Source organism: Geotrypetes seraphini, chromosome 8 (genome assembly GCF_902459505.1).
Source record: "Geotrypetes seraphini chromosome 8, aGeoSer1.1, whole genome shotgun sequence".
Lineage (NCBI taxonomy): Eukaryota > Metazoa > Chordata > Amphibia > Gymnophiona > Dermophiidae > Geotrypetes > Geotrypetes seraphini.
This window is the reverse complement of record NC_047091.1, coordinates 164,668,743-164,695,025: the sequence shown is the minus strand read 5'-3', so window position 1 is coordinate 164,695,025 and position 26,283 is coordinate 164,668,743. Positions and strand designations below refer to the sequence as shown.

The 26,283-nt window shown below is 44.8% G+C and overlaps 1 protein-coding gene across 1 annotated transcript in view; it reads left to right on the top strand.

Annotated features, from left to right (window-relative positions):
• The first annotated feature begins 1,965 nt into the window (after positions 1–1,965).
• The window catches only part of CORO1C (coronin 1C), a 211,386-nt gene continuing 187,068 nt past the window's right edge, over positions 1,966–26,283 (top strand). Inside the window, 1 exon segment of the mRNA XM_033957141.1 lies at positions 1,966–2,871. Coding sequence (XP_033813032.1) covers positions 2,172–2,871 — 700 coding nt within the window. The 5' untranslated portion in view covers positions 1,966–2,171.

Below are 26,283 nucleotides of genomic sequence, written 5' to 3'. Positions count from 1 at the left end.
GCCAAGAGAGCGGGGACATAGGTTTTGGACGTGGGTTATGGAAAAGAAGTCTCCAAACTCCAGCACTAGTCTCTGGCTCTGACAGACCTCGAAGAGATTTTTAGCGCTGACGGATCCTAACACTTTTCCCTCCCTATGCTGAGACGGATCCGTCAGCGCTAAAATCTCAATCAAGGTCTGTCAGCGACAGAAACTACAAGCGGCAGGGACACGGACCGACATGGACCTCAGATTTTTAAGACCGTACGGGTTTAGATCCGTGAGGTCCGTCAGGTCCGCGTTTTACCCCTTCCCGAGTTTGCGCTTTCTGAGATGGTTTTCAATACAGACACATTTATACTATAATCAATCATCCAACCTAAGTGCACACATTTAGGCCATAAATTGTGTGCATGCCCATTTGCATATGCAATTTTGAGTGCCATATATAGACTTTACTAGTATTCTATTAAATATTAAACTTGGGGTGGTCACACACAACTACTGGGGGCAGTTTCAAAAAGTCATTTACCCAGGTAAATTGGCTAATGGGAAACTCCCCACGGGCAAGTTTGCAGTAATGGTTCCCTCCGTCTGCTGTGAGGATTTGGTGTTTTGTTTTGGCTTCTGTTCTTTGCTGCCTCTTAGAGCAGTGGTTCCCAACCCTGTCCTGGAGGACCACTAGCCAATCGGCTTTTCGGGACATGAATATGCATGAGAGAGATTTGCATGTACTGGAGGTGACGGGCATTAAAATCTGCCCCATGCCTATCCATTAGGGCTATTCTGAAAACCCGAACCGATTGGTGGTCCTGCAGGCCAGGGCAGGAAACCACTGTCTTCAAGAAGCTGCTGCCCTAGGCCACCGCCAGCCTTGCCTGGGCGTTCCAGATTCCGGAAGGAAGCTTGGCTAGTTTGGGCATTTGACCTCGAATTCCAAAGCACGCAACCTTAACCAGTGAAGTTCTCAGCACAACAGCCCCACAACGTGGCGCGATGTGTATAAAGTAAAGGGGGGGGGGTTTCTCCCCCCCCGCCCCCCCCGTCAGAGCACCCAAAGAAGATTATAAAAAAGAGGATATGAAACTTAACATTATAAAAAAATAGGATAAACTGTCAACCATTTTTTTAAGGGCTCCGATGGGGGGCGTGGGGGGGAACCCCCCCCCTTTACTTTCTACAGATCGCGCCTCTTTTTTATAATTTTTTTTGGGTGGCGGGGGTTAACTTTTTGGCGGGGCTTATCTGGAAAAGATCCGTTTACTGCCCTTCCCCACCCCCCCACCCCCATCTGAAATCAGCACTGCAGCTGAGTAGGGGCTGCCAAAAAAAGCCAGCACTGACAAGTTGTACTTTAAGAAAGTAGATCAGCTGGCAGTTCTGAACGGGCCCATTTCAGCTAAAAATACTTTTCTTATAAAGCTTGCCTGCCTTATTTAAGAATGGAGCTATGACTTCCAGGCTTGGTATCTCACTGTGTTTACCTGATTTCATATTTCAAGGTGAAATTCGCTTAACAATAACAGGTCTTCAGATACTCTCTAGTTACTCAACATACAGTATTAGCAACTTCTCCAGCAAAAAAAAAAAAAAAAAAAGCAGTCTGACAGCCATCTCCAAGTTTAACGACCGAGGGGGACGTGTCAGCTCCTGGAAATCCTTCCAGAGGTCCCTGGGAGCTGCTGCTATACCTAAGAGGAGCAAGAAAAGAAAATCCCCCCCGGGATAGCCATGGAAGCAGGAGGAAAATGAACCTCTTCACTAGTGCACAAGCGCCCGGCCAGTGCAACGGGGGCTCTGGGTGCAAATCGAGCCCGTGCGTCGCCAAGCTGGAGGTGAAGCTGGGCTGCAGCCATCCGGCAGGTAGGGAAAGCCGGATCGAGCCGGCCGCTGGCGCGTGCAAGCGCTCGGGCGGCTGGACGCGCCATCGGGACTTAGGCGCCGATGGGCGCCCAGCTAGCGAGCGCGCCGTTTCCCGAAAGTCCATCGAGTTACGGCAAGCCGAGCCTCGGGAGCGGGAGGATCGCGCGGCCAGCAAGCGCTCGGCCAACGCGTTTATCAGCCAAGTGCTGAGAAGGGCCTCCCTCAGCTGCCCGGTGCGAGCGGTGACCAAGTGGGATGGCCGGCAGCACCCGGTGACCTTCAGAAGCGAGGGCGAGCGCTGTGTCCTTGTGTCCAGGGCGGACCTGAGCATGGCAGAGAGGCCGGGGGAGGCGGTGGCCGGGGGGCCAGAGCGCAGCTGGACGAGGTCGGCCGGGGCAAGTGGACAGCTGGAGGTCAAGCTCGGCCACCAGCGCCCCCAAGATGACAGAAAGGTCAACGCGATCATTTATAAAGTGGAGGAGAACGAGCTGAGCGTTTCCAGGGACGCCCCAGAAGCGCGCCGGCCCTTGACGGGTCCCTGTCCCCGAGAGCTTCAGAGCAGCCAGGAGCTCGAAACCTCCGGGAGCTCGCGTGGATCCCTCAGGAGGCAACTGAGCCGGACGGACTCGGAAAGCAGCGCGGGGGACAGGCAAGTGACCAGGCTGGTCTTAAACCCGCCGGGCACAAGAGACCCCGGGGAAGACGAGCAGCTCAGCGCCGATCCTCCCCGGGAGGCGAGCGAAGGGACGGTGGGCTGGAGCCCGGAGCCTCTCAGTGGTCCAGATCCGGGCAGTGCAAGGTGCAGCGGCAGCCGGGAGGAGGAGGAGAGCGGTGGGGGCTGCGATCGAGCCCCTCAGGAGAGCCAGGGCAGGGCAGCACCCGACAGCCTACCGGTCAGCCCACCCGGACCCCGGGGGGAGGAGGAGGACGAGAAATCGCCCACCGTGGCCGATGTGAAGAGAACCTTCGAGAAGCAACACGGAGATGGCAAGAAAGGAGCGGAAAGCGGCCGCACGCCAGCCAGAAAAGGTGAGGAAGCCCCCCAGCGCCCCCCCCCCCCACATTGCTCTTACTCCGCTGGTACTGTGGTGCACCTGTATCTGACCTTGAACCCACTGGGTGTGGTAGGGGGAGAGGCATTGAGATCCGGTCTAATGAATTGTCACGGGCAAATTTTGACAGGCAGCAGCCTATTGGACCGTTCATACGTCTTGATTACAAACGCGCTTTGGAGCGATCGCAACACGGTTTTGGTCGTTAACGGACGGATTCCCAAATCTAGGGCGAGTCGGCGCCACAGACGGGAACCCCCTCGCTTGTCCCTAGATCGGAGCTCCAGGAGTGACGTCATACTGCAGCTTGCAGATGAGGTCACCGCTGGCAGTTGTCGAATTCGTTTGGGTTCTTGGGCTGCAAAGGAGGATGAAAACGTGACTGTGCTTATGGGTCTGTGTGTCCTAGCCAAATTCTCAGGATAGGGCACAGGGCTCCTGAGCTTTTCTTTTCTTTTTTTTGCCTTTTCAGTTCAATACGTGCAATCCAGAAAGTAAATTGCTCAGCGGAGTTCGTCCCCGTTTTCCTAAAATTATTCGTACATCTATGTGTGAACACGGGTAAATCAAAGTCCCTCCTCGAGGGCCGCAATCCAGTTGGGTTTTCAGGATTTCCCCAATGAATATGCATTGAACGCAGTGCATGCACATAGATCTCATGAATATTCATTGGGGAAATCCTGAAAACCCGACTGGATTCCGGCCCTCGAGGAGGGACTTTGCCCACATCTGGCCTAGACCATCTAGATTCCTAACTCCCTCCCCTTTCCCAAAACTACCTAAGACAGGGATCTCAAAGGTCCCTCCTTGAGGGCCGCAATCCAGTCGGGTTTTCAGGATTTCCCCAATGAATATGCGTTGAAAGCAGTGCATGCACATAGATCTCATGCATATTCATTGGGGAAATCCTGAAAACCCGACTGGATTCCAGCCCTCGAGGAGGGACTTTGCCCACATCTGGCCTAGACCATCTAGATTCCTAACTCCCTCCCCTTTCCCAAAACTACCTAAGAAAGGGATCTCAAAGGTCCCTCCTTGAGGGCCGCAATCCAGTCGGGTTTTCAGGATTTCCCCAATGAATATGCGTTGAAAGCAGTGCATGCACATAGATCTCATGCATATTCATTGGGGAAATCCTGAAAACCCGACTGGATTCCGGCCCTCGAGGAGGGACTTTGCCCACATCTGGCCTAGACCATCTAGATTCCTAACTCCCTCCCCTTTCCCAAAACTACCTAAGACAGGGATCTCAAAGTCCCTCCTTGAGGGCCGCAATCCAGTCGGGTTTTCAGGATTTCCCCAATGAATATGCGTTGAAAGCAGTGCATGCACATAGATCTCATGCATATTCATTGGGGAAATCCTGAAAACCCGACTGGATTCCGGCCCTCGAGGAGGGACTTTGCCCACATCTGGCCTAGACCATCTAGATTCCTAACTCCCTCCCCTTTCCCAAAACTACCTAAGACAGGGATCTCAAAGTCCCTCCTTGAGGGCCGCAATCCAGTCGGGTTTTCAGGATTTCCCCAATGAATATGCGTTGAAAGCAGTGCATGCACATAGATCTCATGCATATTCATTGGGGAAATCCTGAAAACCCGACTGGATTGCGGCCCTCAAGGAGGAACTTTGAGACCCCTGTTCTAAAGCCTCTTCTGCAAGGATACCTCCTTAAACAACACAATATAAGAAAAAAAGCGATCAAATATTTTCATGCTTCAGTGCCCCATTCAAGCTAATTCTCTAAATGCTGTTGCAGGTTTTCTAAGTCTATGTGTATTTTCATTGCAAAATAAGGAATACACATATAGTACTCCTTTTATGAAGCCGCGTGAGCGGCTTTATCGCACGCAAATTTGTAGCGCGTGCTAACCCCTGTGCTAGCCGAAAAACTACCACCTGCTCAAGAGGTGGCGATAGCAGCTAACGCGGCCGGCAAATTATCGCGCGCTATTAATGTGCGTTAAACCGCTAATGCGGCTTCATAAAAGGAGCCCATAATTTAAGGGTGGGTGATATGCAGTCAAACAACTTCGGTCTAATCTTTGCCCATCAAAGAAATTAACCTTTGCAAGTACAATGTTGCAAATTGTACATGTAAGAGACAGTCCCTGCTCACAGTGGCGTACCAAGGGGGGGGGGGGGCGGGAGGGGAGGTCCGCCCCGGGTGCCAGCCCTGAGGGGGTGCTCCTGGCCTTGCCGTTCATTCCCCCCCCCCACCCCCGAAGGACCGCTCACCCCCACTGACCTTCCTGCACCACCTGTGAAGCAGCCCGCAGCAGGATCGCGACGTCAGCGATCCCTGAGCTGCTTGGGCGCTGCTTCCTGCGCCGCGGTCCCGCCCCTCCTCTGACATCAGAGGAGGGGCGGGACCGCGGCGCAGGAAGCAGCGCCTAAGCAGCGCAGGGATCGCTGACATCGCGATTCTGCTGCGGCTGCTTCATAGGTGGTGCAGGAAGGTCAGTGGGGCGAGCGGTCCTTCGGGGAGGGTGGGAAGGGGGATTGAATGGCAAGGTCGGGAGCATAGGTAGTGCTGCTTCATAGTTGGTGCGGGGAGGCCAGGGGGGCGAGCGGTCCTTCGGGGTGGGGCGGGCGGACAGGCAGGCATGCAGGCTTTCAAGGGGGAGGGGGTGACAGACAGGCAGGCAGGCCTTCAAGGGGGGACAGGCCTTCAAGGGGGGGGACAGGCAGGCCTTCAAGGGGGGAGGCAGGCCTTCAAGGGGTGGTGCAGGCCTTCGGGGGGGGGTGCAGGACTTCGGGGGGGGGGTACAGGCCTTCAGGGGGGGTGCAGGCCTTCAGGGGGGGTGCAGAACTTCGGGGGGGTGCAGACCTTCAAGGGGGGGACAGGCCTTCAAGGGGGGGGGGACAAGCAGGCAGGCCTAAAAGGGGGGGACAGACCTACAAGGGGGAGACAGGCCTACAAGGGGGTGGGACAGGCCTTCAAGGGGGGGACAGGCCTTCAGGGGGGTGCAGGCCTTCGGGGGGGTGCAGACCTTCAAGGGGGGGGACAAGCCTTCAAGGGGGGGACAGGCAGGCAGGCCTTCAAGGGGGGGGGACAGGCCTACAAGGGGGGGGGACAGGCCTACAAGGGGGGGACAGGCCTTCAAGGGAGGGACAGGCCTACAAGGGGGTGGGACAGGCCTTCAAGGGGGGTGCAGGCCTTCAAGGGGGGACAGGCAGACCTTTAAGGGGGACAGGCCTTTGGGGGGGGACCCTGGTTTAGAAGTACACGGAGGGAAGGGGGTGTTCAAAGAGACGTGCATATGCCAAACTTTGGGGAGGAGGAAGAAATAATGGGTCTGAAAATAGAGGAGAGGGAGAGAGATGATGGACCATGGGATTTAGGGAGGGAAGGAACAGAAAGGGGGAGAAATTGGACACAAGGGATGGTGTGGAGGAGGGATAGAGATACTGGATAGGAGGGTAATTGGGAAAAGAAAGGGAGAGATGGTGGACTCTGGGGTGGTGGGGAAGGAGGGAGAGATGCCGGATGAAAGGGTAGTTAAGAAAAGGTGGATCTGTGGAGGGAGATGAAAAAAAGGAAAGATACCAGACTTCCTGGGGAGGGAAGGGAAATGGAAAGGGAGGACAGAGTTGGCAGATGGATGGTTAGCATGAAGAAAGAAGGAGACCCTGGCAAGCAAGTTATCAGAAGAAAACCAGAGCCTTGGACCAACAAGATTTGAAATATAACCAGACAAAAGGTAGAAAAATTAATTTTATTTTCTGTTTTGTGATTATAATATGTCAGATTTGAAATGTGTATCCTGCCAGAGCTGGTGTTGGACTGCAAACATGAGCTAGGATTTAACAGAGAGAGGAAAAGTCCTTTTTGTTTCTTTATTTTATTTACACCACAGCGCCAGTGTGGTTAGGAGAAGCCAAAGGAGGTGAAAAAGCTATAAAATCCACCAGGAGTTTAAAAAAAAAAAATCACCCAACTGGGCAGGAAAATTGAATTGATAAACCAATTCAATAGGCTGAATCGAATCGAAATTTTTTTTCCTGAATCTGGCAGCATTAGTTTGCGCTACTGTCTTAGACTTTAGGACCTGGGATTGGGGAGAGATGGCATCCTCAGTACTTTATAATGCAAGTGAAACGAGGATTTGGTCAGACTTTTGAAGGGTCTGCAGAAAAAAAATATTGTATAGGCCGGGGACATGAGACAGCAGGAAATGGGAACTTTTCTTCCTTCTATTTTTGTGAATGGAAAAGCTGAGGATGTCAGAGAGTTCAGTTAAAATATGTGCTTTATAAGAAAATATAATAATGTGTTTTATAAAGTTTATAGCATAGCTGGCCTACCCGGTGAGGTGTTCCTAGTGGTGGTGGTGGCAGCGTGTCAATGTGTTGAGAGGAAGAGGTGGTCTGGGAAATTCTGCTGAGCAAACTCCGGGCCCATTTCCACCCCCCAGTTAGTCCACTCCACTCAACTGGTTCACACACTGAGTGGGTCTTTGGGTGTTGTTTTGGGATCTCTTCCAGTGGTTTATCAGTTTCTCCTTCTGGTCCAAGGAAGGAAACTTTGTTATCCTTAGCATTGACCTACAGAATATGTTTGTAACAGCGCTGCTTGTGTGGCATTAGGCTATGTAGTGATCGAAAGAAAAAACAGACCTTTGCACATTTTTGCACTATATGGTGGGTGTATGAGGAGATTCACATTTCCTGCACAGCTAAGTCCATGTGAAGTTACCTTGTGCTGTATTTGACATCTAGCAAGGTCTCTGTTTGAAAGGAAAGATCTAAACTTAAAAATGAAGTGGCTAGAAGTTATGGTAAAAGCAGATAGTGTAGCTGGTTTTAAGAAAGATTTGGACAAATTCCTGGAGGAAAAGTCCATAATCTGTTATTAAGACATGGGGGAAGTGTCTGCTTGCCCTGGATCGGTAGCATGGAATGTTGCTACTCTTTGGGTTTTGACCAGGTATTAGTGTCCTGGATTGGCTACCATCAGAATGGGCTACTGGGCATGATGGACCATTGGTCTGACCCAGTTAGGCTATTCTTATGTTATGTTCTCATCTGTAGGGGCCTTTGTTTTCACTTCTTATTTTAATTTATTTTTTTTTCTGGGAACTTATCAGTGTTTTTTATAATGGGAACAAAAATGGAAGAGAATTAATGTGTGTGGGATGAGGGGGTAACTAATTTCTTCAGCTAAATAATTCAATCCACCTCAACCAGACATAGGAGAACTCACGTACCATTCACACACCCTCCAACCAAAAACATCAAAAGAAAAAAACTGTTCGACAACCTCCTAGCCATTCGAGCTGCAACACTCGACCCCCAACTCTACAACCAATTGACATCGACCACAGACTGCAAAACCTTCAAAAAGAAATAAAAACCCTTCTATTCAAAAAACACATAAAACCGAACTAACACAATCAGAACTGTCCCAAGCATCACCTGCAACTACTCCATATGTACTTCTGATGTCATGACAATTCAGACATAATTTATGTTATGTTATGTTTGGAATATAAGAAAATTTTCACTGCCTGTTTCTATTCTGACCATTTATTCCGTTTCATGGTCATTACAAAAAATATTTTTTTACATGGGGGGGGGGGTGTCAAAAAATGATGGGCCCCGGTTGCCACATACCCTAGGTACGCCACTGCCTGCTCAGAAGAGCGTACAATCTAATTATGACAGGCCACAGGATAAAAGGGGAGTCAGAACAAGTGTTCATGTGGGGAATTAGAGGGGGGCTGATGAGGTGGAATCACATAAGACAAAGAAGAGTGAACTTAGTGCTCAAGAAAGGTAATTGGAGGGGCGATAGAGGTGGTAGGGGACCATTGAGGGGATGACAGACAGATATATTGGTAGGGTTAGGATTTAAACAGAGCTTCAAATAAATGGGCTTTCAGTCTGGCTTTGAAGTTCAAGTTCAAGTTTATTAATATTTGATGAATCGCTTAATCGGTTTGCTAAGTGATGTACAAAATTATATATAAAAAAAAAAGAATAGAAATACAGAACAAGACTAATCAAATGACAAATATCTAACAACAAGACAGATGACAAATATTTAACGACAAGACAAACTTGAATTGAGAGGAGAGGGGGGGAAAGTTACAACTTTTTCATTGCGGAGAAAGAACAAAAAAGGAGAACAAAAGGGACGGGGGAGTTAAAAATCTAAGTATAAAAAATGAAGCTAAAATTTAAATGTTAAATAAGCATCTTTAAAAAGATGAGTTTTTAGAATACCACCAGAGATGGAACCTGATGTAACGAGCCAGGTAGGTTGTTCCAGGCTTGCGGCACAGCAAGATAGAAGGCACGGGGACGGGAGAAGGGTACCGATAGGAGGGACTTGTCTCACAAACGGAGTAATAAGAGAGGAGAGATACTGAGGAGCTGCAGAGCAAGTGCAGTTGAACTTCAGTAAGAGGAGTTTGAACTGTCTGCAGAGCAAGGGAGCCTGTGGAGTGACCTAAGGAGAGGAGAAATATGCATATAACAACCCTGGCAGAATATGAGGCAGCGTTTTGAACAGATTGAAGGGGAGAGATATGGCTTAGCGGAAGACCCACAAGAAGCTCATTGCAGTAATCCAGACGAGAGCATGGACGAGGGTCTTGGCAGCGTGCTCAGAAAGGAAAGGACGGATTTTAGCAATATTATAGAGAAAGAAATGACAAGTTTTGGCAGTCTGTTGGATATGCGAGGAGAAGGTAGAGCGACGAGTCAAAGATGAATCCGAGGTTGCGAGCCGACGAGACAGGGAGGATGAGAGTGTTATTCACCGCTATGGAGAACGGGGGGAAGGGGAGACGCGAGTTTAGGAGGAACGATAGGGATTTCAGTCTTGGCCATGTTTAATTTTAGATGGCGGCAAGGTTAGGAGAACCAGTAGCAAAAGGGTGTATCTCATGGTTATATAAAATTATAAATGATGATATAACAACCAAAACACCATATATGAAAGCCTGGGAAAAAGATTTGGTGAAAGAATGGTCCATAGAGGAGTGGGGGGTAATTACATTACATCTTTTTCAGCCACTTTGGTGGAAAATGCTATGAAACTCCTAGTATGATGGTATACTACCCTGGCTTTAATTAGCAAATATACTAACCAGAGTGATCCTAGCTGTTGGAAAGGATGTGGTGAAAAAGGTACATTTTATCATATGTGGTGGGAGTGTCAAAAGGTCCGGAAATTTTGGGAGCAAATTTTTGAGTATGTAAGCAGACTAATTCAGACCCCACTTAAGCTTAACCCTGAAAGGGCACAGCTGGGAGTTAAAACAGAAGGTTTAACATTTTCCCGATCTAAATTGGTGGACTTGACATTCATAGCGGCTAGATTGATAGTAGCCCAATAATGGTATATGTTAAATGTACCTGCTTTGAGAGATGTAAGGGAATGCCTGGGTATACAGTGTGTGAAAAATATAGACTTTCGGCCATTTTAACTAATCAATGGGCAAAATTTAATGATATATGGGGGAGTTATATTGAATTGGAAAAAGAAACTTCCGGAGGAACTACCTAATTTTTTGGTTTTGGTTTTGGAATCAGGTCTCTTGGGAGGGGTGAGGGGGGGTGAGATAAGGAATAGGAATGTTTAAATTTTAGCACTGATAAGATGTTTTATTTTTATTAGTTTAGTAACTTTAAGAGGCACACTTAATTTCAATGAGTTTATTGTATTCAAATTATTAAATAAAGAATTTAAAAAAAAAAAAATTTTAGATGGCGGCGAGGCATCCAGTTAGCAATGTCAGAGAGGCAGGCCGAGACTCGGGCCTGGATTCCCGTAGAAATTTCAGGGGCAGAGAGGTAGATTTATGAGTCATCACCACTAGCATGCACTAGCGCCCCCCTTGTCTTGGTGGACACCCCATCTTGCCTGCACCTGCTGATGGTCCTGGTTGTACAACATTACTGATGTTACGGGGAGGTTTTTTGGGATGGCTTGGAATAATATCATACCATGTACAATGCAAAAACGTTCAAAATTATACTCACAAAAAAACAATGGACAATTGTTGCTAAAAATAGATGCACTTAAGGAAAATTGTAGTCATCCTTAAGATTTCATTCGTAGCAGAGTTGAGAGGTTTCTTCAGATAAATAACAAGAACATTAAAAGGTAGGAAACCCTGAGTCTGGCCAACTCGTTCTTCCTTCCTGCTGTGAATGCTAAAAACACCCATGTGGACAGTTTTCCCAGAAAAGAGCAGAGAAATAAAATCATCACAGTACATTAATGGATCAGACCCCTGCTTGGCTCAGGTCTTTGGTAAACAGAAGTAAGGATACTAGGCTCAATTCATCAGAAATCATAACTGGGCCACGGGAAGAACAGCAACACAAAGCAGAAACAGAACAGAATTTTTTTGGGCACCACAGCGACACGAGAGAATTCTGTCAGGGTAGAGAAGAGGTATTTGAAGGTATGCTGCAGGCAGAAGCCATGCCGTACAGCCCATTACTGGTTTTCACTTTGCCCACAGATCACTCGCAAATATATGTGTGTCTTTAAATGACCTCTGGGAAGCCTCAGATCTCAACTGATCAATGTCAGTTTTCAAAAAGCACTTATAAGTCTGGCACTATGCCAAAGGTATAAATTTCAGTGCGATTGTAGATTCTATATATGGTGTCTTAAAAAAAAAAATCGGTTTTGAAAACCCCCCCCCCACACACACACACTGAGCGCTATTCTATAAATGGAGCTCAAAGTTATGTGGCGTTTATAGAATAGCGCTTAACGTTGGGAACCACGCCCAGCTAAAATGTGGTGTAAAATCCTCGTGCCTAAATTAGGTACAGATCCTTCCCTTATTTAATGCCCATGCATGTAATTTGGAGGGATACTCCCGATCCATCCTTGCCCCTCCCACTTCCGTTTCCCCTTTTTCGTCTCACTCAGAAAATTCGAGTGTGGATTTCACGCCTACATTTATGCATGCAACTTTAAATTAAAATCAAGTAGCGCAAAATAATTGCTCTTGAAGTCCCAATTATTGCTGCTAATTGGCTTATTTGCACGCTCCAATTTACAAGTGCGATTTTTAGCTCTTTTTAATTAAATTTGGGAGATAGTGTTATAATATACTGTCAGATTCTCTATAGGTCCCCCTAAGTTGAGTGTTCAACTTTGGGTGTGGAATGGATCACAGAATTCTATGAGCATCGGAGCAGTGTTGGGAGCATTTAGCATTCCAAGCCGCAGTAGAAACCAAGCACATAATTGGCAGTAATTAGGAATTACATGTGGATCTGCCCTACATCCTATTCTATTATATACGCATCCAAATTTCATGCAACTCCAAAGAGGGTGTGGCCATGGGAGGGGCATAGCTGGGTCAGGGGCAGTTCCAGGATTTGCACGCAACATTATAGAATTTGGGAGATCCGCACCTAATGGAGGCATAGGAATTTACACCAGGTTTCACTTGGTACAAATCCTCATGACCATAATTAGACGTGGATCTCAGTGCTAAGCGCTATTCTAGAAACGGCTCCCGTTGAAGCACCGTTTATAGAATAGCACTTACAGTAGATGCCAAAAAAGGGGAAACTACTTTTGGGTGCCATTTACAGAAGGGGAATTAGAGGGCTGTGTGCACCATACATATACATTATAGGGGCAATTCTAGAAATGGGTGCCCCAGTTTAGGCACCTAGATATAGTGTGCTGAATGCTAATTCTATAATGTTAGTGCAAATTGGCATCATAACAATAGCTATACTGGCTCAAACTGATGTCTAACTAGCCCTGCTTCCAACAGTGGTCAGTTCAGATCACAATTTCCTGGCAGAAACCCAAAGAGTAGCAAGATTGTAGAACCCCAAGGAGTACCAAGATCCTGGAATCCCACAGAGTAGTAAGATTCTGGAACCCCAAGGAGTACCGAGATTCTGGAATCCCACAGAATAGCATAATTCTAGAACACTAAGGAGTACCAAGATTCTGGAATCCCACAGAGTACCGAGATTCTGGAATCCCAAGGAGTACTGAGATTCTGGAATTCCACAGAGAAGCAAGATTGTAGAACCCCAAGGAGTTCCAAGATTCTGGAATCCCACAGAGTACTGAGATTCTGTAATCCCATAGAGTAGCAAGATTATAGAACCCCAAGGAGTTCCAAGATTCTGGAATCCTACAGAGTAGCAAGATTCTGGGACCTCAAGGAGTATCGAGATTCTGGAATCCCAGAGTAGCAAGATTCTAAAACCCCAAGGAGTACCAAAATTCTGGAATCCCAAAGAGTAGCAAGATTCTAGAACCCCAAGGAGTACCAAGATTGTGTAATCCCAAAGAGTAGCAAGATTCTAGAACCCCAAAGAGCAATATTCCATGCTACTGATTCCAGGGACAGCGGAAACTTTCTCCATGTCTATCTCAATAGCAGACTATGGACTTTTCCTCCAGGAACTTGTCCAAACCTTTTTTACACTCGGATTCCCTAACTGCTGTTCCAGAGCCTAAACTATTCATTGGGTGTAAAAATTATTTCCTCCTATTTGTATTCTCATGTAACTTCATTGACGGTCACTGCATCTACATTTATCTACACCCCAACTTATGCCACGTAAGTAGCAGGAATGAATGCACACGCCACAATGAGGCACTTTAGCACATAACTTAATAGTATTCAGAAAGTTGGTCCCGCCCACATCCATCCACGCTCCTTCTGTGAGCATCCTCTTGGATTTACACACTGAGGTCCAACTGCCACCTAACTTGATTGTTTTAATTGGTGTTAATTGGTGCAGTAATTGACCACATCATTTAAAACCAATTGAAAGGTCATGGCGCCTACAACGAATGACACTGTAATCACATCTATAGAGGCTCCTTATTGCGCCTAAGGTCACAGCGGGTATAGTTTATGCTGGAAATGACCTTAGGCAAAGGCATCTAAAGCTTTTTTAAAAAAAAAAAATTTACATTTGGGGAAAAGCATGAAGTTTGCTGCAAGAAATCACCTTATCATAACCTCGTCAAAGAACAATGAGGAAAGTTTCCCTCTTTTTAAATACTGGGTTGAAATTTCCATTGCCAAAGCTGGTTTTAAAAGGTGTTTTCTTGTGACAACTACTTTGTCCAGTCCCAGGGGTTTAGGGTCACTAGGACAGATTTGGAAGGCTTGATATATGCTTCCATTCTAAGCTCATTGAGATACCCCTGTTTCAGAGTGTTCCAAATAGCACAAGCCCATGAACCATTGGGCCTCTAATAGGGCATGTCTGATGGGATGGCAGTTTGGGAAAAAAAGGTGTCTGGAAAACAATTCCTCCACTGCCAATTCCAGACTTTGCTCCTTTCATCTAGCTGCCCCCTATGCCTAGAATATATTACCTGAGTTTGTCCGCCAAGCCTTTTCCCTTGTTTAAAAGTAGACTGAAAACCCACGTTTTTCATATAGCCTTCAGTCCTTAACCCTACTCCCCACTGCCTTCCAATCCAGCCAGCAGATTAACCGTTCCCCTTAACATCCTTTGAAGAAAAGTAGGATTTAATTCTTAAAGTACGATAGAACTTCTCAATATCGATATTATCTTGAAAATTGTCCCCAGGAAACAAAGGGACAAAAGAGAGACCTTTAGAAAGTAACATGAGTTCATCATTAGAGAGAATATGATCAGAAAGATTGACAACTATGGAGTCACTTAAATGTTCCTTCATGGGAACCTCTGGCCTCTTTGAGAACGGGTTTGCGGTCTTTGATACTGATGTTGGCCCTGATTCTGATATTGGCCTTGGTATTGTCCCTGATTCGGATATGGGCCCTGATATTGGCCCTGATATTGATAATTTCTCTGTCCTCGGCCATTGCCCCTCCTTTGTCGACCTCTTCGTTGCTGTTGGGGTTTTGGACCTAAAAAATCCTCATCCGAACTACCACCCGTATTAGAGGAATCAGAGGATTGGTCAAAGGAAACTTTCTTCCCTTTAGATGAATCCATGGTTTCTTGATTTTTAATCCAAGGATAGACTTTATGTTGTAAGTAATCATTCTCGTCCCTCTTAAATTTTTTATATTTGTCTTTTTGTATCTCAACACGAAGTTCATCAACTTTACATTTAAGATCATCCTGTTGATGTTTAAAGTCATTCTCATTGGTATTTTGTCTCAAAATTGGTATTTGTCTCAAAATCGATAAAAAACATGAGTTCTCTTCTTTAAAAGTTATTGTCATAGAAATAGTGAAACCAGATAAAAGGGGCGGGAATTTCCGTCGTATGCTCGCCCAACATGAGCAACGTTGGATTACCCGTTTACAATCTTTATGTCCAGGTGGCCTTAATAAACATATAGAATGGCAACATTTCTATTAACATTTTCTAACAACATTTTCTAACAACTTTATTAATGTCGGTTTTCCCGTTCCATTTTCCTATGGCTTTAAGACTTTAATGTAATTTGATCCTACTCGTGACGTCAGGACGCCAATAATTCTCTTGAAAAAGAGGCTGTCGCCATTTTTTTGTTATACTGAGACTTTCTCTGTGGAGAGATACCCCAGCAGGCAAGTGCTGTTTCTTAGCTGATTAGTATATAAATGTTATTGATTTTTCTTGGTTAATTTTGATTTGTTTTTTTACAGCATGCTCTACTAACTGGCCCTGAAGCAGTGGGTTTAATAAGTTTCCACGAAACGCTGGCCACGTTGGCATGTTTTGAAGCAATTTGCTGTGAATATATAGTCTGGAGCTAAGTAACTTTAAATTCTACGATGTACACTTGGATGTTAAAATTTAGTCTCATTTCAAGGAAACAGTGCATTTAAATCGTAAACCGAATAGTACAGTAATAATTAACAATTTAGATTTTATAAAGTGTTATTAAACTTTTGTATGAAAATTAGAAGTAAAACTTTTTAGGAATTTATGTATAATAAAATATAAAACTTAAATTTAGTGAAGGTTAGGGACTGGAGGGCTGCCGATGATTGGAGCAAAGGAGCTGGAAATCTACGCAGACTTGTGCGGTCAGAGTCTATGACTTGCGTAGGCTCCTTAACTGAGGCCCCTCTAGTTAGGAATTAGTATTGCTTGCACTTTTTCTTATATAGTGGGAATTTAGGAGTCTTTATTATTGTTATTTTTCCACTACGGGATTTATAATATAGTGTGTTTACCCTGTAAGTGGCCTTATGTGTCCGTAGGTAAGCCTAGGCACTTCTGTAGGCGCTTACATGTAGGCATGTAAAATGCTGGCCTACATTTAAGGTGACTACTAAAAATACACACAATTCTGGATGCGGCGCCTACTGGTTTGACACGTGGTAGGCGCCCGGTTGGCAGGTGCCTACTGCGGCAGGCCCTATTTCCAGAATCAGGCCCTACGAGTCTATGCTGCTTACACTCAGGGATAAGCAATGAATTCCCTTAAATCTACTCTTAATAATGGTTTATGTCCTTTTCCTCCAGGAACTTGTCCAAACTTTTTAAAACCTTCCTCTCAGCTATGATTTACACCCTTAATTTGTATGGTGAGCCAATTTCCCAACCTGTCTTAGCCAAGGAATTCCATTATGTCTCCTGGTAGGTAACTGTTGGCTAAAGATGACAGCCATTCACAACCCAAGTCAAGTCTTTGCTTCACTGCCACATCAACTGAGGATCCCAGAGTTCTCAGGAAATAAAGATCCTGCTGGTTCTCATGATACTGGGAGCTGTGGAGTGAAAGCCTACGAGGCAATGAAGCCACATAAAAACTACTCCTGGCACAATTCACTGGGGCACATATGTTAGACAAAATGTTCCACCAGATTTCTTTCCTCCTTAAGGTGCCGAAATGTATTTCCTTCTAATCTCAAGAGTTTGTTCTTTATACTGTTCATATTTCGAGAAACGTCTTTAACTTGAACTTTGGCAGACATTGCAACATCTCACTTCCTGTAGAAAGACAACATTTGGTTGGGCTCACTCAGCAGGTTATATATGCAGAAGATATGAAGTAAATTCTTTTGTAAATAAGCAGCAAATTGTGGTAGATTAGAAGTGAAAAAAAAATTGCTTGCATTTCAAATGTTTTTCGAAGACAAAGGGGCCCTTTTATTAAAGCGGGTTAAGCACTTGACAGGTGAATTAGTGCATGGCCACTGAAACAGTTACTAATTGGCAAATTAAGGGATCCCTTTACTAAAGCTTTGTGTGCACTAATGGACAATAGTATGCTCAAAATGCCACGTGGCCTATAGGTATAAAATAGGACCTTTAGGGACTCATTCTATAAACAGCACTTAGCGGTTTATCTATAGCAGGGGTGCCCACACTTTTTTTGGCTTGCAAGCTACTTTTAAAATGACCAAGTCAAAATGATCTACCAACAATAAAATTAAAAAAAAATAAAAAAGCACACTGTACACAGAGAAAATGTTAATTATAATTTATATTCAGGGTTTTTTTCCAAAGAGGCCAAGGAAGATGACTTTAAAATATGCAATGCCACCTAAGTAACAACTATACAAAAATAGACAAATATACCCCCTCCCCTTTTACTAAACCACAATAGTGGTTTTTAGCGCAGGGAGCTGTGCTGAATGCCCCGCACTGCTCCCGACACTCATAGGCTCCCTGCGCTAAAACCACTATTGCGGTTTAGTAAAAGGGGGCCATAGTGCAAAATATAGACAGCAGATATAAATTCTCATAACAGACACATTTAATCACTAAATTGAAAATAAAATCATTTTTACTACCTTTGGTGATTTCATGAGTCTGTGGTTGCACTTCATTCTGACTGTGCAGCCCAATATTTCTTCCCTTTCTGCCTCCTGCATGCTTCCTCTCCTCCAGACCTCATTCTATTCCCCAAGCAACATCTCTTTCTGTCCCTGCATGAGTTCAACTTTTTCTTCCTCTCTTCCTGTCTGCCCCCTGCCACCCGACACACTCCATTCCCTCCCCCAACTTTTTCTTCCTCTCTCCCTGCCTCCTCCCCTTTCTTTCTTTCTCTCTCTCCCTGTCCCCCTTCTGTCTATATTTCTTTTTTTCTTTCCCTCTCCCTGCCCCCTTTCTTTCTTTCTTTCTTTCTCTCTCCCTGTCCCCATTTCTTTCTTTCTCCCTGCCACCCCCACAAGTCATTACCGCCGCCGATTTCTCTCTGCTTCCCCGATGCCGCAAAAGCCAGGCCCGTGCAGCCACTGCACAAGCGCTGGGCCTACAAGCCTTCCCTCCCCTCAATGCCAATTCTGATGTCGGAGAGGAAGTTCCGGGCCAACAAGGCAGCGATTGGCTGGCCTGGAACTTCCTCTCTGGATGTCAGAATTGATGTCGGGAGGTGGGGGGGCAGGGGGAGGGGGGGCTGGTGGGCCCGGTGCTTGTGCAGTGGCTGCATGCGCCTGACTTTTGCAGCGTCGGGGAAAGAGGGAGAACACAAAGGCAACGTGAGTCTATCACGATCAACTTGTGTTGCCCTAGCGATCTACTGGTCGATTGCGATCAACCTTTTGGGCACCTCTGATCTATAGGTTAGGTTCAACCTCTAATCTAATCTTTCCTCTTATATGCCACATCATCCCCATTTATAGTGAAGCTCGACGAGGTTTACAATAAAATATAGATTAGCCGATCAACTAATCAAATTGTACTTTGAACAGATGTTTTTAGTTGTTTATGAAATACTGAATAAGAATTACATTTTCTTAACTGAAGTGGTAAGCCATTCCAAAGGGCAGTCAACACAAAAGAGGTAGAATGCGCGGCCTGACCCTTAGATTGGACTTTTTAACAAAAGGAAATATTAACGAGAATAATGAAGCAGATCTACGACCTCTTCGCCTGATAAATGAAATATCAAAGGTACAATTTGATGATCTAGTTGATCATATATAAGCTTATGGACAGTACAAGCACACTTAAACTTTACCCTAGCTTCCACCGGCAGCCAATGCAATGTTTTTAGCAAAGAAGTGACATGCTCAAATGAATTATTTTTTTTTAATTAAATATCACTCTAATAGCTGTATTTTGTAACAGTTGTAATCTTTTTTAAATTAGTTTTGCTAACTCCATAATAAATTGAGTTGCAATAATCCAGTTGAGCTAATCTAATTGAGCGGACATGAAGTAATCTTAGCATTGCTGGGCGAGGAGGGTTGTGTTTGATGGGGGCAAAGGGGGGAGGGCTTTTGAGTCTCTTCTTTGCTGTTATTTGTGGTCCACTCCTGGTTCTGTTTGTAGAAATTGGTTATTAGAACCTCCCTCTCATTCTACGTTGCACGGGGGCAGGGAGACCATTCTCTTTATACACCTCCTGGTTTATCAGTATTTCACTGTTACTTTTTCTCTTCTTTGCTGTTATCTGTGCTCTTGTAGGCACAGATGTTGGGCCATGCCAGCATTTGGAAGGGGGAGGGGGACGGATGGTTGGAGGGTTGGAATGATGATCGCAGTTGCATTTTTACTATCCTTTTGCTGTAACTTGTTTACAGTTTTATTTATTTAAAAAAAATTTGCATACCGCCTAGTTCTTAAGCGGTGTCCAAACAATAAACATTCATAAAATTAAATGACTTTCAACTAGAGAATGACACGGGGATTGTTTACCGTGGTAAACCATGGTCACCGCAGTAAATCCGCAGGAATGGAGACATTTGCAACTGGTTTACCGCAGGAATGGGGACAAGACATTTCTTTTTTTTTTTTTAAATTCTTTATTGATTTTCAAATTTTGACAGTGCAATACAAATATATTAAACATGAGCATTATACATAACTCTCTTAAAATACACAAAATTAATACATTACCAATCCTTTTCTCCCTCCCTTCTTCACATAACTATTACACTGCATATGCATATATTATTGCAATATTATAGATAAATACCTTTAGCAACCCCAAATACCTCCCCCATCCCACCCCCCTGGATGTGTAAGGAATCTGTAAAAAGGGAAATGCCTGACATTCATTGCAATTCAACATATGCAGTCCATGGGCTCCACACCTTATTGAATATCATACTAGAACCCAAACACTCCGCATTCATTCTCTCATATTTATACGTGGAACAAATATTTGTGGAAGCGGTGAAAAGTCTTGCTCTTGTGGTAAAAAAAAAAATTGCGCCTGGGTCAAACTCGGCATCTCCTCCCCAGCTCCTCTTGCGCCTATTTTACCTTCAGGAGCCAGCCATGCCACGATGAAGACAGAAGGAACCCAAAACCAAAGCCTGAGACCAATGTGATTTCTATCTTTCGGCCACTTAATAGTGTTTTACCTTTGTTTGAACCAATAAGTTTTGATGTAAATTCAGGACCTCCCTCCTAGGCTAGTTTCTGTCGGCTCAGCTATGTCCCATACTCTGCCTGTCATTCAGTGGTATGGATTTAACCCTTCTCAGAGCAGTCACTTGTAAACCAAAAAGAGGTTTTCCTCTCTATCTCTCCCGTAATTGGAGCCATTTATTTAAAGATATCTTAGGCCTGTGCATTGGCCACGTAAGCTTTACACTTCTCCCTACGTATTCGCTGTGATAGGGGGATTAACAGAACCGCAAATACTGAAAAACCACGAATAACTTTTTGATATGTTATTTGCTGTTTTCTATTAAAACCCATCGTAAATAGAGTGAAACCGCGAATAACATGGTGGGAGACCTGGCCTGTTTCTGGAGGAGAGGCAAAACATGGTGAAGAAAGTGCTGTGAATCGGCGATTTTCTCCGTAAACGCTTGGAATCAGTGATTTCTTTATGCAAGCTGATGTAATTTGGGGGGGGGAGGAGCCAGCAAGCTAAAAAACGCACATAATCGAAACTGCGAATGCTGAAACTGTGAATATGGAGAGAGAAGTGTACCTTCAACTAGTCACGTTTGGACTATTTTCCTGTACGCCATTCCTGGTTTAGTATTCCTCACAACTCAAATTTATAGTTCTCTTCCGTATAAGTTTTTTCATCAATCTTTTTTACTTTTAATGGTTTGTTGCTCAAAGACATTCTTCTAATAACACTAGATTGGCGCACAAAGTGCATCCACAATATGACTGAGACAGGACAGAGATGACATAATTTACAATAAAGACATGACAATAAAACATATACACTAAGTAGCATCTGGTGAGATTAGGTGGCATAGGTGCGTTGACTCTGATGGCATTTCTGGGTGTATCACAACAAAGAAAAACGGGGAAACCCAATGATCCACAGTGAAAACAATCCACCAATAAAAACAAAAACTGTGGATACAGATGTTCTGGAGATAATTTATTAAACACTGACATATAAAAACATGAAAATTCAATTCAAAAAGTACAATGATAAAAATCCAACTGGACCCTACACGGTCCGTGTTTCTGCGAACACGCCTTCCTCAGGGGTCCAATGGTTTGCAAACTCACATATAAAGAATTGGACTGAAAACAGTCTGTTGTCTTTAAACATGTGAGCAAAGAACACCGCAGACAAGCTGAAGTAGCAAAAAAATGCCCATTTGCAGCATCCACTATCTCCTCCTCTCCCTATTGGCTAAGGCTCTTAACATTTGCATCTCCTCTTCCTATAGGCTAAGGCTCTTTACACCTGCATTGTGAGGTCATAGGGCTTTATGGTTATAGAAACATTGTAACATGATGGCAGATAAAGGCCAAATGGCTCATCTAGTCTGCCCAACAAAGAAAAATGGGGAGACCCAATAATCCACAGTGAAAACAGTCCACTGATGAAAACAAAAACTGTGGATACAGATGTTCTGGAGATAATTTATTAAACACTGACATATAAAACCATGAAAATTCAATTTAAAAAGTACAATGATAAAAAATACTGTGCATGTCCTTAAGGGGCTGGGTTTGTGACAAGGAAGGTTTTCACGGCCTTCCTGAAGCTCCAAAGTCCATCTAGGGTTCCAACAGATGGAGGGGATGGTATGCCATAGTCTGGGAATGAAAATGGGAGTAGGAGCATTTGCGGGCTGTTTCAGTTTTGAGGGAGCGGCCAGGAGGTATGGTCAGTCGTTTTTCTCCTTGGGACCTCAGTGGTCGCTTTGGGAAGTAGATTTGTAGTTTAGTTGTCCTGTAGTGCGGAATCATTTCGTGGAAGGTTTTGAAAGCGAGGACCAGGGCCTTGAAGGCGCAGTGTTTTTGAACGAGCAAGTTTAATAAATAAATTAACATATGGTAGCTTGCTATGGGAGAACTGTTGCCACAGAAGGTGATGCTCCCCAACAGATGGTATTAAGTGCATCTACGTGAATTGTCATACACTTGGGACTGAATTCTATATATTGCCCCTAATATAGGGTTACCATATGGCTCCAGAAAAAGGAGAATGGATTGAGACATCCGGGTTTTTCTTCTGTAGTGGAAGCGTAGGGTGGAGGGATTCTTTTCTTCTCTGGACCTTCCTGCCTGGAGCTTTTAATCCCCAGCCTGCCTAAGCCTCGCCCCTCTGACTAAGCAGGTTAGCTCCACCTAGGATTACCATATGGCTCTAGAAAAAGGACTGCTTTCAATAGAAGTAAAACCCAGTATCAATCCATCCTCCTTTTTCTGGAGCCATATGGTAACCCTAGCACCTGCCTTAAGGTGGCTCAGTTCTAGCATCAGTTATGGAGTGACCTTAAGGAAGCCTTTCTTTATACCATTCAGTCCCTCAGATTTGTATATTCCGCTAATACCCATAAAAGTTATGAGCGAATAACAGCTGAAGCTGGGTAATTATCTAGGAAGTTACAGTCAGCAGATTATTATAATCATTAGTCAAAAAAAATTACAATTATTACACACATTAGTACATATTTCAAAATAAAAAAAAGCTTTTATAGATTTTTAAAAAGCCCCATAGTTAGTCAAAGATTGTAATTTAGTGGGCAATATATTCCATGCTTTGGCAGCTTGGTAGGCAAGAGGTAAAACATTTTTTAGATTTACTACCTCTAGGGTTTGCAGAATGCAACATTGATTCATTAAGTGTGGAATGTCTATCGCAGACAGAAGGGAAAATATATTAATTTATGCATATATCGGGGCATCACTCTGGTGGAGGTGACGGAGACAAAAGAGTGTATCTGAATTCAAAAACGCTTGGGGCGAGTACGCTGGATCTCTAAGGGAGAGAGAGGAGGGGATAGTGGATGGGCAGACTACATAAGAACATAAGAACTGCCGCTGCTGGTCCATCGTGCCCAGCAGTCCACTCACGCGGCGGCCCTCCGGTCTAAGACCAGCGCCCTAACTGAGACCAGCCCTACCTGCGCACTTTCTTGTTCAGCAGGAACTTGTCTTGAATCCCTGGAGGGTGTTTTCCCCTATGACAGATTTCCCTATGACTAGATAGGCCATATGGTCTTTATCTGCCTTCATTTTTCTCAGTGTGAAAATTATACAGTAGAGCTTAAGCAACACCTTATCCTCAATCAGCAGCCCATGAAGTTGGACGTTTACCTCTAGATTCTATGTATGGTGGGTTCCCGAAATGTGTGTGCAACTTAACGAGGTGTTAACTATCAATAATGGAAGGCTAGCCACTAATTTGATGTTAATTAGCACCAATTAGGACATGAAAGCGCGTCTGGCTGCGCACTATTCTACAATGTTCGGCATCTAAATTCCATAGTGCACAACCCTAAGGCCCAGATTCTATAAATGGCAAGTAATATTAGGCACCTAGCCAATCTAGGTACCTAACTCACCGCTCCCCCCCTCCTTTTCCCCCCTTTTAGCAAATCATAGTTCAGTTTTTAGCGCCAGCCGTGGCAGTAACAGTTCCGATGCTCACAGAATTCCTACTTATGGTGCTAAACCCCATACTATGGTTTTGTAAAAGAGGGGGTTAATTATTTAAATAGCTTAATTGGCACCAATAGTTGGCAATTACCTTATAATTGATGTTAATTGCACTTATTTGGATGTTAGCGAATCGTGAGCGTGTTTTACATGTAGGTGCCTGTTTTGGATTTAAGCGCCAGTATTTAGGCCACGAAAACTCTAGTGTACCTAAGATTAGGACACCTATCATCGCCTAAGATTTTAGGTGCCGCGAGGCGTGATTCTATAAAGTGCGCCTGACCTTTATAGAATCATGCCTAAGCAACACACCCTTCTCGGGCTCTTCATCAAGCCCAGTATCCTGTTTCCAAGTGGCTGGCTCAGGTCACAAGAACCTGGCAAGATCCCAAACTAGTAAAACCGATTTTATGTTGCTTCTCCCAGAAGAAAGCAGTGGATTTTGCAGAGTCCTTCTCACGGCTTATGGGCTTTTATTTTAGGAGCTGGTACAAACCTTTTTTAAAGCCCCGCAAAGCCAACTGCTTTAGCCACATTCTCTGGCCATGAATTCCAGAGCTTAATTACACGTTGAGCAAAGAAATAGTTTTGGAAAGAGTTAACAAGTGATTCACAACTAACCATTCCACTCCACTCAAGATTTTATAGATCTCCATCATATCCCCTCCTCCCCCCCCCCCCCCCCCCCCTTCCCGGGCGTCTCTTCTCCAAGCTGAAGAGCCCTCGTCTCTTTAGTCTTTCCTTATAAGGAAGTCATCCCAACCACTTTTATCATTCTCGTTACCCTTCTCTAGTCTGAACCTTTTCTAATTCCACTATATTTTTTTGACATGTGGTGACCAGAATTGCATACATTTTCCAAGGTGTGGACACACCAGGGAACTATAAAAAGGCAGTGGGGAGCGTGTGGGACAGGGGTTAGAGCCACAGCCTCAGCACCCTGAGGTTCTGAGTTCAAATCCCACACTGCTCCTTGTGACCCTGGGCAAGCATTTAATCACCCATTGTCCCAGGTACATTAGGAACAGACAGGGGGAAATGCTTGAGTGTCTGAATATGAACCACTTAGGCTATAAGTGGTATATAAAGATAAATAAATTATAATAGTCTCATTATTGTTCTCCTTTCCTAATAGCTCCTAATATGAATATTTAGTTTCTTAGCTGCTGTTGCACACCGAACGCAAAATTTCAATGTATCCTCAAAGACAAAACCTAAATAATAATAATAATAACTTTATTTAGTATACCGCCATTCCCAGGGAGTTCTAGGCGGTTCACATCAGTTAATCAAGGTTACAAACAATGAAGTCATTGAAGTTAACACGAATATACAAGAATGTACGATAGGAAGGTCATATACAGGAAAACAGGAGTGTATAACAAGGAGATCAAAATACTGGAAAATACAGGTCGTTGAGGTTTTGTGCAAAAAGAAGGAGTAGGTCGAGATTCGCGTGTATTGATGGGGGGGGGGGGGGTAAGGGGAACAGGAGGGTGAATTATGGGTTCTGTTCGTGGAATAAGTGTGTTTTGAGTTTGATTGTAAAATTTGGTTGATGAATTGCGTCCCTGTCTACTTTGCATGTGTTTCTCTTCATTTGCATGCCCGGAATCGAGGTTAGTGAATTGTGCCTGAGGGAAATCTGGTTGCAAAGAAGTCTCAAACCGATCGGTACACGATCGGTTTGCTTTGTGAATCTAGCCCTATATTCCTATGACCATCTTTAGCATTTATGCGCTAATGTGATAGGGTCCTTTGATGAATTCCCCCCTAAATGTCATCTGCCATTTGGATGCCTCAGTCCCTCAGTTTCGGAAGGCCCTCTTGCAATTTTTCACAATCCTCTTTTGATTTAATGACTTTGAATAAGTTTGTGCCATCAGAAAATGTAATCACCTCACTAGTTATTCCCATTTCCAGGTCATTTATAAATATGTTAAAAAGCAGCGGTCCCAGCACAGACCCCTGGAGAACCTCATTATTTAAAACAAACTACAAACCCTTTGCTACAAAACCCAAGTAAGGGTCTCTAGAAAACTACTCAAGGAAGAGGAGGAAAAGCCTCAGGCTCCAGTCTGTTGCAGCCTGTTCTATGCCAGCAGATTATTACATGAGAGAAACCGCATAGGCACAAAAACCTCCTCTCCATAAAGTTCCTTTTTCAAAATACTTCAGATCATTACCAAATTTGTGTTTTCAAAAAAAGTTGATAAGGCAACAGACACCCAATAAAAGGCTAACCTCACGGATCCGATCCGTTAGCAATCCGATCCGTGAGGTTGCCAGCCGCCCGATTCACGACGCGATCACATGCAAATGGGGGCGATCGGAATCATGTCCCCAACCGACCACATGGATCGCTAAACAGCGATCCTGCCACATAAGCAGACCATTTTCTTTAACCTGTAGATGGTCTGCGCATGCTTACAGAGCTTTTGAATTTTTTTTTTTTTTTAACTTTTTTATTTCGCGAGCTTTAAACCCGCGGGTTAAAACCACGGGCTCGCACTGTGGGGAAGGACAGGAGAGTTGGGGCAGAAAGCAGGGCGACAAGAGGAGAGTCGGGGCAGAGAGCAGGGTGGCGAGTCGGGCCAGAGAGCAGGGTGGCAAGAGGACAGTCGGGGCAGAGAGCATGGTGGTGAGTTGGGGCAGAGATCAGGGCAGTCGGAAAGGACC